This window comes from Bubalus bubalis, chromosome 4 (genome assembly GCF_019923935.1).
Source record: "Bubalus bubalis isolate 160015118507 breed Murrah chromosome 4, NDDB_SH_1, whole genome shotgun sequence".
In the NCBI taxonomy this organism is placed as follows: domain Eukaryota; kingdom Metazoa; phylum Chordata; class Mammalia; order Artiodactyla; family Bovidae; genus Bubalus; species Bubalus bubalis.
In genome coordinates, this window is record NC_059160.1 from 124,122,072 (window position 1) to 124,137,488 (window position 15,417).

Genomic DNA, 15,417 nt, shown 5'->3' on the forward strand with positions numbered 1-15,417 from the left:
ATGCAGGGAGGGATTGGGGGCAGGAGGAGGAGGGGACGACAGAGGATAAGATGGCTGGATGGCATCAGTGACTCGATGGACGTGAGTCTGAGTGAATTCCGGGAGTTGGTGATGGACAGGGAGGCCTGGTGTGCTGTGATTCATGGGGTCGCAAAGAGTCAGACACGACTGAGCGACTGAACTGAACTGTGCTGGCTTAGTCGCTCAGTTGTGTCCCACTCTTTGCAATCCCAGGACTGTAGCCCACCAAGCTCCTCTATCCATGGGATTTCCTAGGCAAGAATACCGGAGTGGGTTGCCACTTCCTTCTTCAAGGGATCTTCCTGACCCAGGGATTGAACCCGCATCTCCTGTATTGGCAGGCAGATCCTTTACCACTGTGTGATTTGGAGGGAAATAGGAACATTCTTAGAAATAAAATTAGTTTTTCTAGGTAAATACAAAATATTTGCTTCTCTCTAAAAAAGTTCATGGTTTTGATCAGTGTCTGGGGGATCTGATAGACTCAGTAAATATTTTTCAAAGATGATGTTTATCCAAGGTGGAAATAGGGACCTACCAAATGAGAAGAAGGAAAGTGTATTGTTGAAACCTTAATAGCAAGGGAGTCAACCACCATCACTTATGTTGTGGCAGAAACTCCAAGGCAGACAGAGGAGTGGGAAAGCTTTGCAGTAGAAAAAAAAGGAGGTTCCAGTAATGACTGGAAGCTGTTGGTCTTGGGGAAGCTAGGGGTGAGGTAACTAGAGCACCCAGTGTGATTGCTTAGGGAGCATATTTGGCTTTCTCTGATTGGTCTTAAGCTGGAAGCAGGGACAAAGGTTAGGGAAGCTGTTATTAATCAAGTGCTGGCTATTTAGGGCCAGTTGTTACAGAAGCTATTGTTTAGCTTCGTGGACTGTGGTTAGAGACAGCGTCTGCCTGCCTACAAGTCTGCCTTATAGCTGACTGGCCTCCTCTGGTGGTTACTGTACATAGGGGTGTGTTTTCTCTGTACACTGCTGCAGGCTGGGATTCTGTTCTACGTATGATCTGGCCACTGTCTATCTGTATACTTTGTCTTGCTCCAGGCAGCTCATTTTCTCAAGCTAGTTGAAGCAGTCTATGTTTTATGTATTAATAAAATCCTGTGTTACAGCATTCCGTTCCCTGCATCTTCTCTATGCAATGTGTCCATTTCCAAAATGTTTGATGTGCAGAACCAGTCACGGAACTCGGCTCACAGAAAATGCTTTTCAGTGTCTCAGTAAATCATGGTGGCTGGAAGAAAGAAACAAAACCAGCAGAAAATAGCAGATTTTACCTGAAGGAGCTACCACGGATAGGGTGATGGGTGCAGTTGGCTGGTGCTTGATCGTGGCCTTGACCATTGCTGAGGGCGGTGCCTAGAAGGCAGAGGGTGTGGACTTGAACTTGGAATTCCTCAAAAGATCTGGTGTCATACCAGAGAAGAGATGCAGGATTCTATTAGTTAGGGGTTTATGTTCAACACTGGCTTTATTTCTTTTTCCCTAGTCAAGTATAGCTCAAATTTGGGTTGGTAGAAGAGGATGGGAAGACAGGGAACCTTGGCATGCTGTAGTCCATGGGGTCACAAAGAGTCGGACACAACTGAGCGACTGAACTGAACTGAACTGAAGAGGATAGTTTTAGGAGAATCATCACAAATGGAGACACATTTGGCCCAGCGAGTACCATGCGTGTGCACGTCCCCATGGGCGGACGTCATTGTGAGGCCTGGGCACTGACCGAGTGAAATGGCCCCTCTGAGCACAGGATTCAACCCGCCTTCTTGTGGTTCCCTCCCTTTATGAATGAGTTGTGGCCATGTGTTTACCAAGTCCCTTACTGAACTGTATTTGGTAGAATGAGCACCTACCATGAGGTTGGAAGAACCAAGTTCAAGTTCAGTAATCTAATGTGACATCTTCAAATTCCAAAGCTTTGTGACATTGGGAGAGTCACTCTCTGGGTCTCCGTTTCTTCAACTAGAAAGCAAAGACAATTATTACAAGAGCCCCTTCCTGGAATTTTGGGAAGACTAAAGGAGAATTTATCCATGAGCTCTGTAATCTATGAGACTCAAGTAATGACCTCAGAGAGTGACTTGCAGATATCATGAAGCAGAGAAGAGTAAATATTTGAATTCAGAGACACTCAGGATGTAGTTAGAGAGAACAGAATGGATGACATCAGTTTCAGCTTTGGCATACACCTAGAAGTTTTAGTTGTGTTATTTGTAGAATAAAATATTTTGACAGGTGCTTTAAAAAAACCCACTTGCAGGCCCATGTGTGGTTCCCTTGCTGCAGAGCAGGTGGGCATGTGTGCAACTTGATGCCAAAGCATATACACACCCCTAAGATTCCAGGTTTTCCCCATGGCTCAGTGGTAAAAGAATCCACCTGCAGTGCAGGAGATGCAGGCGATCCAGGTTCGATACTTGGGCTGGGAAAATCTCTTGGAGGAGAACATGGCAACCCCTTCCAGTATCCTTGCCTGGAGAATCCCGTGGACAGAGGAGCCTGGTGGGCTACAGTCCATGGGGTTGCAAAGAGTCATACACAGCTTAAGCAACTGAGCACACAGCACAGAGATTCCCCTTGGCTTTAGGGAAGGCCCATCAGGGTGATGGAGACTGGGGTCACTGGGTCGCTGATGGAACTTCTTTCAAGGATCAACATTTATTTTTTTTCAATTTTCATCTAAAAACTCTGGCCAGTTTCAGCAATCAGGGAGGGCTGCCTCAAGCCAGATTCACCTCCTGGGCTTGGATCTGAAGCCAAAATGCTTATGAAATATTAACCAAGGGCACTGACATGCTTTCTCATGGCTTGGGTTTTGATATTGACTGTCTCTTCGGGAATTCACACTCTTTCTGTGTATATAAAACTTCCATGTCACTCTGCATTTTCCCAAGCCACACCCCTTCAGATCAAGGAAGGTTCCTAATTAGTGATTGCTCTCGTGTTTTATTAAGGCCTTGTTCTCTAGAGCTGGTGATGAGTTGCAGGAGGGCCTGGTGATGTATTTCTAGGAAACCTTCCGTACTGGCACTCACTCCATCTCTGTAGTCTCTTCCTGTTTGTTTTGAGAGGTCTTCTCTCTGAACTATTCTCGGGAGGAAGTTGCACACTTGGCACCTTCTGCCTGGAGTCTCTGGGGCCCAGTTGGTGCTTACCCCACATTTTATTAACTCTGTAGACTTGAGCATATGGCCCAGCAGGATGAGAGTGAGGGTGAGGGTTAGGTCTGGGGTATTCGAGGTTGAGAAGGGAACTTGAAGGTGCCCCATGTGCTGGGACTGCATTGTTCATCGGCAACCACACCTCTGGGGCAGGTCCTTTGGCTTTTTGGGGGCCCTTCATGGGGGGTTTCACCAACAGCAGCCCTCACTGGTCATTTTTCAGATAGAAGTCATGGATCCAGAAAAGTTTTAATTGTATTTCCATTTACAACTCAAAGCTTGTGGAGTCCAGCCTGCTCTCCTTATCAGGACTTTGGTTTTCCTAAGTGGTCCGAACCCACTGGCTTGACTTTTGGGGCTTCCACCGACTTCTTGGCTGCTCTAGGCTCCACCTCAGTCATACGCCTCTCGCCAAAGATGAGGCTGTTTGCTTAACCAGGTTCCCATTTCTTCTTTGGAAACCTTACATTCTTTCCTGGAGAACTTGCCTCCACCTCCCTTTCTGGAATTTTCTCCCTTCCAAGATCCCGTCTAGTGAATATTTGCCTATATATATATATTTTAACCATACATCTTATCCCCCCTCCCCCTCCTTTTTTTTGATATGGACCATTTTTAAAGTCTTTATTGGATTTGTTACAATATTGCTTCTTCTGGTTTTTTTTTTTAATGTTTTGGTTTTTCAGCCATGAGGCATGTGGGATCTTAACTTCCCACCAGGGATTGAGCCCACACCACCTGCATTGGAAGGCGAAGCTTCAACCACTGGACCACCAGGGAAGTCCCCAATTTATCCCCTTTATTCAAGATAATTTCCTGGAGAGCAGGGACTGTGCCTTGTTCCTTTCTGTATATGCCCACACAGTGATAGACAATAAATAGTCTCAAAAGATATTTATCCAGTCATGGAATTGGAAACTGGATTTCAGTAACAGAAATGATATTTTTTGGGTATTCAGAATGCCCTAACATGGAAAAAATGTTTGTAACCTTTTCCATATTTATATAATATTGAAATCTGCCTATTAAATAATCAGAATGAAGAAATAAATAGCACAGTCTATTATTCCGGAGACTTCTGGAGTTGTATTTGAGTTGGAAACTTGGCCTGCATTTTACTGGCATGGAACCTTCAGCAAGATATTTAATTCTCTAGATTTCACTTTTCTCCACTGTAAAGCAGAGATAACAACATGTATTTTAGTGAACATAAAATGAGCCATTATTTTATATAGTACTAAGAAAGAAAAATTGCTGTCAATTAAACAATGATGCAATGCTTTCTGTGGCTTAGACTTTTTATTTTATACTTATTGAAATAGCCCTTTTAGATGTACTTAAGCTTTTGAAAAGTCACATACCACTCTTTAAAAAGAAAAATATAAGGGCAATGAATTGGTTAAGGTTTTTCTAAAATGTTTCATATTCAGACTGAGTGTCCTGATACACAGTTTGACTCAAGTCAAGACTCCTGTTTCTCCACACATTATCATTCTCTGCATCAGTGAGGCTATTGGTGATGTAACTTTTTTCCTCCAAGAGTGAACTATTTTCTATAGGATTTTCTGCCAAGCTGCTTACACCATTCTTCAAGTTTTAAATGCTGGTGCTTTCCTGATCTTACAAATCTATGTTAACAGTTAGGACTCAAATGGTCCTTGATGTGATAGGTGGACCATAAAGAAGGCTGAGCGCCAAAGAATTGATGTTTTTGAACTGTGGTGCTGGAGAAGAGTCTTGAGACTCCCTTGGACTGCAAGACAATCAAACTAGTCAATCCTAAAGGAAATCAAACCCGAGTATTCACTGGAAGGGCTAAAGCTGAAGCTTCAATATTTTGGTTACTTTATGCTAAGAGCTGACTCATTGGAAAAGACCCTGATTCTGGGAAAGATTGAGGGCAGGAGGAGAGGGGATGGCAGAGAATGAGATGGTTAGATAGTATCAAAACTCAGTGAATGTTAATTTGAGCAAACTCCATGAGATAGTGGAGGACAGAGGAGCCTGGCTGCTGTCAATGGGGTTGCAAAGAGTCAGACAAAACTGAGTGACTGAGCACATTCTAGAATTGAATATCATCAGAATCATGTAGGGTACACTCTTTTGTGTCTTTTTTTGATCTACTTCCGTGTCACTGCATGTATGAAGAGTTCATGCCTTTTTCTTGGAGAGTGGCATTCCCATGTGTAGATGTATCACTTTTTCTGCATTCTCCAATTGATGGATGTTTTGGTTGTCTTCAGTTTGGGGTTGTGAGTAAAGCGACTGTGAACATCTGAGTCCAGAATTTTTGCTTATGTGTTTCGTTTCTCTTGGGTAAATACCTAGCAGCGGAATTGTTGGATCACAGGATAGGTGTATGTTAAGGTTATAAGAGGAGAAGGCGACGGCACCCACTCCAGGACTCTCGCCTGGAAAATCCCATGGACGGAGGAGCCTGGTAGGCTGCAGTCCATGGGGTCGCTAAGAGGCAGGCATGACTGAGCTACTTCACTCTCACTTTTCACTTTCATGCATTGTAGAAGGAAATGAAAACCCACTCCAGTGTTCTTGCCTGGAGAGTCCCAGGGATGGGGGAGCCTGGTGGGCTGCCGTCTATGGGGTCGCACAGAGTCGGGCACGACTATAGTGACTTAGCAGCAGCAGCAAGGTAATAAGAAGCTGGCAGAACCTTTCTCAAAGTGGTTGTACATTTCAATCTCCACCATGTGGGACATTTCCAGTAGCTGGTTGTCCTTGTTAACCGGTTTCAGTCCAGTTAATCTGAGCCACCTGAATGGTTTTGCAGTGGAATCTCTACAGCTTTAAATGAGCATTTTTCTGGCAACAGTTTTTCATATGCTTCTTGGCCATGTGTATATCTTTGTAATGTGTCTGTGGCATCATTTGTCCACTTTCCAGTCAGGTTATTTGTGGTTTAATTATTGAGTTGCAGAACTCAAGTCCTTCATCAGATATATGTATTGTAAATATTTTCTCCCTGTCTGTGGCTTGCCTATGCATCTTCTTAATGGCATTTTTTGAGAAGTAGAGGTTTTTAATTTTGATAAAGTCCATTTATCAATTTTTTCTTTTATAATTAATATTTTCTGTGTCCTTTCTAAAATTTTTGCTGACTCCAAAGTTAGACAGATATTCTTGTATATCTTCTAGAAGCTTTACAGGTTTCACTTCTTCATTTAGGTTTATGATCCATCTCTAATTAAATTCTGTGTATGGTTTGAGGTATGTATTAAGGTTACTGTTTTCCCCAGGTAGGTAGCTACTTGTTCCAGTATCCACTGAAAACACTCCTTTTTCCTCATTGACTTGCTTTGACACTTCGGTTCAATATCACTTAACTCTGTGAGTGTGGGTCCACTTCTAGACTGTCTGTTCTGTTCCATAGAGCTGTTTGTCTGTCTCTATGCCAGTACCATACTGTCTGCGTTTACTGTAACTTCAGTGTTAATAAGAAATCAAGTAGAGGATGTCCTCTAACTCTGTTCTACCTTTTAATGATTGTTTTGGTTTAGCATTTCCTTGTACATTTTAGAATTGCTATTGCTATTACTAAGTCACTTCAGTCGTGTCTGACTCTGTGCGACCCCATAGACAGCAGCCCACCAGGCTTCCCCGTCCCTGGGTTCTCCAGGCAAGAATACTGGAGTGGGTTGCCATTTCCTTCTCCAATGCATGAAAATGAAAAGTGAAAGTGAAGTCGCTCAGTCGTGTCTGACCCTCAGCGACCCCATGGACTGCAGCCTTCCAGGCTCCTCTATCCATGGGATTTTCCAGGCAAGAGTACTGGAGTGGGGTGCCATTGCCTTCTCCGCATTTTAGAATAAGTTCTTCAATTTCTACAAAAGACTCATATAAGGTTTTGATTGAAATTGTATTGAATCAATAGATCAATTTGAGGAAAATGAAAATCATAACAAAATTCAGTTTTAATATATGTATATATGATATGTGTTTCTAATTATTTAAGTCTTCCTTAGATCTCTCAGAAGCTTCAAAATGGTTTTCTGTGTAGAAGTTTTCTCATGTTTCTTTAAATTTATCCCTAAGTATTTTGAGTTTTAAAATATACATAGTATTTTAAATTGTTTGCTGCTGGTATTTAGAAATACAGTTAATTTCCATGTATTGACCTGGATTCTTTCACCCCTGATGAATTCAATGTGCCATATATTTTGCTTAGAATTTTATAGAATTTCAAATTTATTTTTGCAGTCATCTCTAATGCAGGTATTAGCACAATCATATTCTGTAAGAAGTTTGCCCTGAAATTCCATATGCTATTTGTTTTTTTTTTGCTCCAGGTCATACAGTTTGAGTTACCAGGGGAGTATGATTTGAATTTCAGTCTAGTTTGACTCCATGGCCCATTCCCTTTCCACCCTACTGTAATATTTCACCTCTTTGACATTTGGATGTTTGAATGGAGTGATACCATGTAGCTTCCCTGGGTTTCACTGGAAGATTTTTGTGTCATTGTGTTTCAGAAGGACATGAATGAATCAATGGAACCTCTAAAACAAAATACAATGAGAAAAGGTGAAAAAGTGACTAGAAGTTTTTCTAGTTTAAAAGGACGGTCAGCATGCTTCCAAATTCATCCATAGAAGACCGTTCATGCAGTTGCACAGAGCTGCAAATTTCAGTTTCCTTGCCTCACATGATTATTGTTGTTCAGTTGCTCAGTCATGCCCGACTCTTAGCCGCCCCATGGACTGCAGCGTGCCAGGCTTTCCTGTCTTTCACTGTGTCCTGGAGTTTGCTCAAACTCATGTCCATTGAGTTGGTGATGCTATCCAACCATCTCATCCTCTGTCGCCCCCTCCCCTCTTGCCCTCAGTCTTTGCCAGCATCAGGGTCTTTTCCAATGAGTCAGTTCTTCACATCAGGTGGCCAAAGTATTGGAGCTTCAGCTTCAGCATCAGTCCTTCCAATGAGTATTCAGGGTTGATTTCCTTTAGGATTGACAGGTTTGATCTCCTTGCAGTCCACGGGACTCTCACTGTTAGTACATGTTAGCTATGGCTGCATCTTCTGTGTGTAGGGATGCTCTAATGCTTGTTTTCCCTCCTTCTCTCCCACAATGTGCTGCAGGAAACCATTTCTGTACAGCCAAGGAGCTCACAGAGGAGATCAGATCATTAACACTGGAGAGGGAAGGGCTGGAGGGACTTCTTCACAAACTGTTGGTACTGAGTTCCAGGAACGTCCAAAAGCTGGGAAGTGTGAAAGAAGATTACAGCAGACTCAGGCAAGAACTGGACCAGGGGAGAGCTGCCTATGGTAAGTGGTCACACGGTTGCCCGATGAAATATGTGTGCTATTTATTGTACTGGTTCACACGTACCCTTCACTGTGACGGCTGTCCCGGAGCCACACAGGATATTTTTGGGAGGAGCCCTAGAAAATAGGGCACAATTTCTCCAGCATTTGTTTTGCTATCAATCTGATGCCTTTTCATTTCCTGTCTTTCCTTCTCCTCTACTCTGTTTGCTAATGGCCTTGTGATTGCTTGAAGCAATCTCCCCCTTGGCACAGGTCTTGAGAATTTTCTGGTTGACAATTATCTCCCTTTTGTTCCTTGGCTCAGCCTCCTGGCTTGCACAATCGTACACGAAAGCAGGCTGGCTTTGGGAAAACCAAGGAAAGACCATTGAGTGCCTCTTCTTTGTGGGCTTTTCTGAGAGCTGCCCACAAAGAAGAGGCAGATGCAGAAGATGCTGCCTTGGCCAAAGTATCCACTTGTTGGAGGAGTCAAACTATTCTTGTGGTCTTTTCTTGTCTAGTTGTTAACAGTAAATGAAGTCACCTTGAAGTTTCACTCTGAGGGATAATTTCAGAAGATTGCGGTTTAGCCCAAATTAATAAAGTCAAACCTGTTTCTTAAAAAAAAAGTAGTAAAGAATTTCTGATGATTCAGTTTCTTATATACAGAATGAAATCATAGGGAGAAAATTTATATTTAAAATACAATAGATGCTGAAACCTGTTTCTTCACCAGTAAAATGAGATGATAGATTACCCATCTCATAAGCTGGTTAAGTGATACAGATTAATTGCATTAATTATTAAGATCCTGAGATTGTGTGTGTGTGCATACACCTTTTCCCTTCCCTTGGGAACTAGAGGTTGTTGGAAGGTAAAGTTCATACATAGTAAATCATATTTCCTAAATAAATGTTTACTAGAAAAATGAATGACATTTATACTAATAAAGAACTGTATTGACAAAGTACACTTGTTTGAAAAGAAACAAGAATGAAGGTATTAGGTAGCCAGATTTGAAGTAGGGCCACCCTGGTGGCTCACACAGTAAAGATTCCCCCTGCAATGCAGGAGACCTGAGTTTGATCCCTGGGTTGGGATGATCCCCATGGAGGAGGGAATGGCTACCCACTCCAACATTTTTGCCTGGAGAATTCCATGGACAGAGGGGCCTCATTGGTTACACTCCATGGGGTTGCAGAGTCAGATGTGACTGAGTGACTGACACTTTTAACACACTTACTTGAAAATACTCCACAAATTGAAGTAAATGAAGATTAGTATTTAAAACCAAACAAATATGAAATCAGCTAGAAGAAATAGGTGTGTCTTTCACTGCTAATACATTTTGTTTTAAAGGCTTACTACATTTTGTAGAGAGAGGTGCCTCCGTAGTTAACTGAAGGACAGGTGTGACTGTCAGCCACTATTGTGTCTTCTCAGCCGTGGACACCTCTAAGTTGGCCTTATCTTTTTTTCACTTTTGCAGGTCAGAGCTTTGTTTTTTGCCAAATAAGTAAACTAGAGACTATGCATTTGAGCCTTAGTATACAACTATAGTCCTGAGAAATGACAACATGTTCCTCCAAGATGTAATGCTGCAGTTTATTATATTATTGTAGGTCTAATTTTGTAGTTAAATAAATTTTGCTATAAATTTTTATAAATTTGTTTTAAATTTTTAAAAATATAAACCAGGAAAACTATGAGATGTCTTGTGTTACCATCATAAGACTTTGGGCGCAAAACAGGAAATTTATATCACAGAGAAAAGACGAAAACAACTTTGGACAAATTTAGTTCAGCAATATTTTGTTTTTTAAAAAAACTTTATTGAAGTATAGTTGATTTACAGTGTTGTGTTATTTTATATATATGTACATTTTTTCATATTCCTTTCCATTATGGTTGTCACAGGATATTGAATATCATTCTCTGTGCTATACAGCAGGATCTTTTTATCCATCCTATATATAATAGGATGCAACAGTATTTTCATTTGAACAGTTAAGCTCTTGAAAGCCATTAATATCTTTTTTTTTAGGAAAAAAAAAAAAAGCCGTGCAGTACTTTTTGAATCTCATCATTGTCACTTGACTAAGTATTTTCAAAATGATGAATAAAACATAAACAAATGGAATGAGAGATTGTAACCGTGGATGATTCTAAATTGCAGATGGCTCATTACTGTTGTGAAGGCATTCTTTATGTTTTACACTTGGATTTTGCTGGATCAGCTACCCTTTCCCTGTGCTTTGTGTGTGTGTGTGCGCACGCCCTCAGTTGTATTCGGCTCTTTGAGACCCTGTGGACTGTAGCCACCAGGCTCCTCTGTCCGTGGGATTTTCCAGGCAAGAATACTGCAGTGGGTTGTCATTTCCTCCTCCAGGGAATCGTCCTGACCCAGGGATAGAACCTGCATCTTCTGCAGCTCCTGCTTTGGCAGGTGGATTCTTTACCACTGAGCCACCTGGGTATCCCTTCCTTGTGCTTTATAGGCTAAAGCTAATTTTTAGGCAATCTGAGGTGACTTGGCATTAGGTGAACCAAATTAATCATCTTGGGTTGGTGAGAGTGTGAGAGACAAAGAAATAAATTCTTAGTAAAGTGAAGCTTTTATCTATTGGTATGATATTAAACTAGACCAACGTCCATATTCTGTTATTTGTTGGGTTTTGAGAGTTAAAAATCTGGAGTGAGCTCTGTGCTCAAGTTTAAATGTAGAGCAAATACAAAAAAGTAAGGTGCTTCTGCACATTACTGAGATGGTTGGATTGCATCCCCGACTAAATGGACATGAGTTTGAGCAAGCTCCGGGAGTTGGTGATGGACAGGGCAGCCTGATGTACTGTAGTCCACGAGGTCGCAAAGAGCTGGACACGACTGAGCGACTGAACTAAATAATGTGTTGCTGCAGGTGTTACCATGAGCTGGCTCTTTTTAATCTTAGATAAAACATCTTAAAATAAGACTATTAAAAAAATGAGCAATATGTAGTGTTCTTAAAAACAGATTTTTATTTAAATTTTTTTCTATATGTTATTTCCTATTTTATTTCTTTTTTATTAAAAATTTTTTTTTACAAGTGTGTTGGTTTCTGCCATGTAACAATCAACCATAATTATACATGTATCCCCTCCCTTTTGAGCCTCCCTCCCCTCCCCCACCCCACCCCTCTATATCATCAAAGAGTGCCAGGCTGGGCTCCCTGTGTTATACAGCAACTTTTCACCAGCTGTCTATTTTACACAGGACAGTGTGTATGTATGTTGATCCTACTTTCTCCATTCATCCCACTGTGTTATACAGCAACTTTTCACCAGCTGTCTATTTTACACAGGACAGTGTGTATGTATGTTGATGCTACTTTCTCCATTCATCCCACCGTCTCCTTCCCCCACTATGTCCACAAGTCCATTCACTACATCTGCATCTCTGTTCCTTCCCTGCAAATTGGTTCATCAGTACAATTTTTCTAGATTCCATATGTCGAACTGACTCAAATTTGTTCTTTCATGGCTGAGTGATATTCCATTGTATATATGTGCCACATCTTCTTTATCCATTCATCTGTCGATGGACATCTAGGTTGCTTCATTTTCTGGCTATTGTAAACAGTACTGCAGTGAACATTGGGGGTATATGTGTCTTTTAGAATTGTGGTTTCCTCAGGGTATATGCCCAGTAGTGGGGTTGCTGGGTCATATGATAGCTTTATTCCTAGTTTTTTAGAGAATCTCCATACTGTTCTCCATAATGGCTGTATCAGTTTACGTTCCCACCAACAGTGGAGGAGGGTTCCCTTTTCTCCACATCCTCTCCAGCATTTATTGTTTGTAGAAATTGCTTTACAATGTTGTGTTTTTTCTGCCCTATAGCACGAATCAGCCATAAGTACACATGTATCCCCTCCCTCATGAGCCTCACCCTAGCCCACCCACCCCCATCCTGCCCCTCTGGGTGTCACGGAGCACTGAGCCGAGCTCCCTGTCGCTGCCGATTTGACACGTGGTAGTGTGTATATGTCAGTGCTACTCTCGTAATTCGCCCCGCCCTCTCCTTCCTCTGCTGCGTCGCACGTCCATTCCCTATGTCTGCGTCTGCATTCCTGCGCTGCATGTAGGTTCATCAGTGCCATTTTTCTAGATTCCATGCGTGTGACTGTCACGGCAGTCAGGGACCCAGGCTCTGTGATGTCGGCTCTAGGTAGGCCGACCCAGCCTTGTGTGTGTCAACATCCAGTCGGGGTTCTGTGTCTATAGCGGAAGGGGACATCTGCAGTCTTAGAGAATAATTAACAATCTCTGCCATTCAGAGGGTTCTTAATGATGGGAAGAGTACATGCAATGGCACATTGCAGATGAACTTACTTTGCTAAATCACTTACAATGTCATTATATCTCGGGTCTCTGGTTCAACTGTGAGCCCACTGGGGTGAAAGCACGGTCTTTAGGTTTCATTTTTGTTGTTGGCAGCATCCTGCATGATGTCATTAAAAATAGTAAATAGGCCATAAGTATTTGTTCACTTAACTGGGGCCAGATGCTGACAAGAAACATTAGTCCTTTTTTTCCCTTATTTTGACTCACAGACCCAGACCTTGGATCTTTTTTTCTTTCAAATGTTTAAAATTCATCTTCCAGTCTAATTAAGGCAGTGATAAAGTTTGCTAGTTTTTCATGGAAGATGCTTGAGTTGTCCGAGTTGGCTATACAGATTGGGGTGGCAGCAGACAGAACAATGTGATGAGAAGGACTGAAATATGCCAAAGTACTTGGGGGCAAGGGAGACAGAAATCATTATGAATCTATTGACTTTTGACTCAGTGACACAGAGTCTGTTTAAAGAGGGGAGGAATACCCTGGGTGCTTATACCCCATCAGTGGTTCTTAGGACTTCAGGAGAATGCATTTGAAGTCTGAGCAGTTTTAGGGGCAGTAAATAGATTAAATCTATCTTTCAACCTCTGAATACTTGTGGAAATTAACTATAGACCTTTAATTATTGTGGATTTCAGTGTTTTGTTTTTTTTTCTAAGGGAGAGTGGTATGAAAAAGAATAAGTAACACTTTTAAGTTTGCTACATCTGTTTTTCAGAAAAAAAGACAACCCTGGGATTTACAGAATGGTGTTTCCCTCTCTTGTGTATAAGTTGGTAATCTGTATTGTCCTTTATTAATATTGTTGATTTCATACTGTAACTTGGATATAAAGGAAGCAGACGTCAAGGGGAGAGATTTAATCACAGAATAATCAGGGCCAGAATTTTAAATAGGACATCATTAGCATGTTAATGAATTTTCCCACTTTATGCCAGCTGCCCGAGTAGAAAAGATACTGCAGATGTAGCTCAAGAACCCGGCGGCGTCTGTGGCCCAGTGAACTGTCAGGAATCCACGTAGGAGCTGTGAAATGCATCAAAGAATTCTCAGTGCGGGTGTCAAATGGTGTTTTTTTTCTGGGAGTGATGGCTGGCTGTGTCCAGCCTAAAGTCTCATCTGTTTGCCTTTCAGTGAGTCTGGAGGAAGTGGAAGTCAGATAAGGGGCAGTTTTTAAAGGTGATGAAGTGGAAGTGGCTCAACTTTTCAATTATGATTTGGGTCTAATATCTACTTTTTCCTTTAGACTAGAAAGGCCACATTCACATAATCCTACCCTTCTTCTTGGACTACCTCCTAATAGGTAATAAAAGGAAGTTTGATGCCATTCAGTGAGATACCAGTTTTTTAACTTTTTTTTTTAGTTTTTTAACTCTTTAGTCCACTGGTGAAACATCTTTTGTAAATCACTTTAAGAAAAAACTTTTGGTTTAGAGATCATGTGATTTAACAGGTTTTGCGTATATAGGCAGTCACTCCTATTCCACATTTATTATCTATATGTAGGTGAAATTTTCAAGAAAAATTAGAACGGGGAATAAAGTCTGTATTTTGGGGCGGGTGGTTGGGGAAGAAATGGAAAACTGGAATTTATATAAATATACATCAAAGATAGACACAACAAAATTAACAAATATAATGGAAATATAATGGAAAAGTTGAGACAGAAGAAAATGCAAGTGATGAGTGTTAATTATTTTGGTTGAGAATATGATGTGATCATGAACTTCCTAGAAGCCAGAGCAAAAAAGACCGATAAAGCATCATCTGTCCTCCTCAAAAGTAGCTTAAAGCATGAAGTTTTCAGGAACATGGAGTGGTGTTAAATTCTTAAAGATGATTTTTTTTTGAGAGTGTAATGGAAAGTCTTCATGAATAGATTTATAGCAAATGAAAAAGCATGCATGGCTGTTACCAACCATTTCTGACAAAAAAAAAAAATAGCAGATGAAAGCAGTAGCTCATGGGAAGACTGTGAAACTACACAGACTTCAGATCTGTGAGTTTGTACATTTTTTTCCACAAAAAGATCCAGTTATTCAGCAGATTTTTGAGGGAGTCAAAATTTCCTTCAAATTTTAAGTTCCTCCAAATGTTAAGAAACTCTGTTAATGTATAATTAGATGGAAGTCAATTAGGGAGGCCTCAGGCTAATTGAGTTTAAATATAGAATCTTCCAGTGATCTGACATCACTGGTTCTAAGTCCCTAAAGGGGTGGTTAGAGACCCCTTTGTGTAGATGAATCAAGGGGATTTCTAGGTGGGCCAAGTGGTAAAGAATCCACCTTCCAGTGCAGGAGATGCAACAGATGCGAATTCGATCCCTGGGTCAGGAAAGACCCCCTAGAGAAGGAAATGGCAACCCACTCCAATACTGTTGCCTGGAAAATTCCATGAACAGAGGAGCCTAGTGGGCTACAGTCCATGAGGTAGCAGAGAGTCAGACATGACTGAGCGACCTGAGCTATTTATCTGGGAACCAGATGAGTGTTGCAGGTTCGAGGTGAAGGAACTTAGATTGTTATATGGCAAGTATTTTATTAATATCTGCCTCTCTAACTGGAAATCTTTATTTGTTTAGATTGA

General features: G+C 41.3%; 1 protein-coding gene across 5 annotated transcripts in view; it reads left to right on the plus strand.

Moving 5' to 3' along the window:
- Positions 1 to 15,417, plus strand: part of DISC1 (DISC1 scaffold protein) — a 412,213-nt gene that overhangs the window by 190,506 nt on the left and 206,290 nt on the right. For all 5 annotated transcript variants that reach the window (XM_025284501.2, XM_044942012.1, XM_044942013.1 and 2 more), the window contains one exon: positions 8,282 to 8,470. In XM_025284501.2, the coding sequence (XP_025140286.2) occupies positions 8,282 to 8,470 (189 nt within the window). The remainder of the gene's footprint in view (positions 1 to 8,281; positions 8,471 to 15,417) is intronic.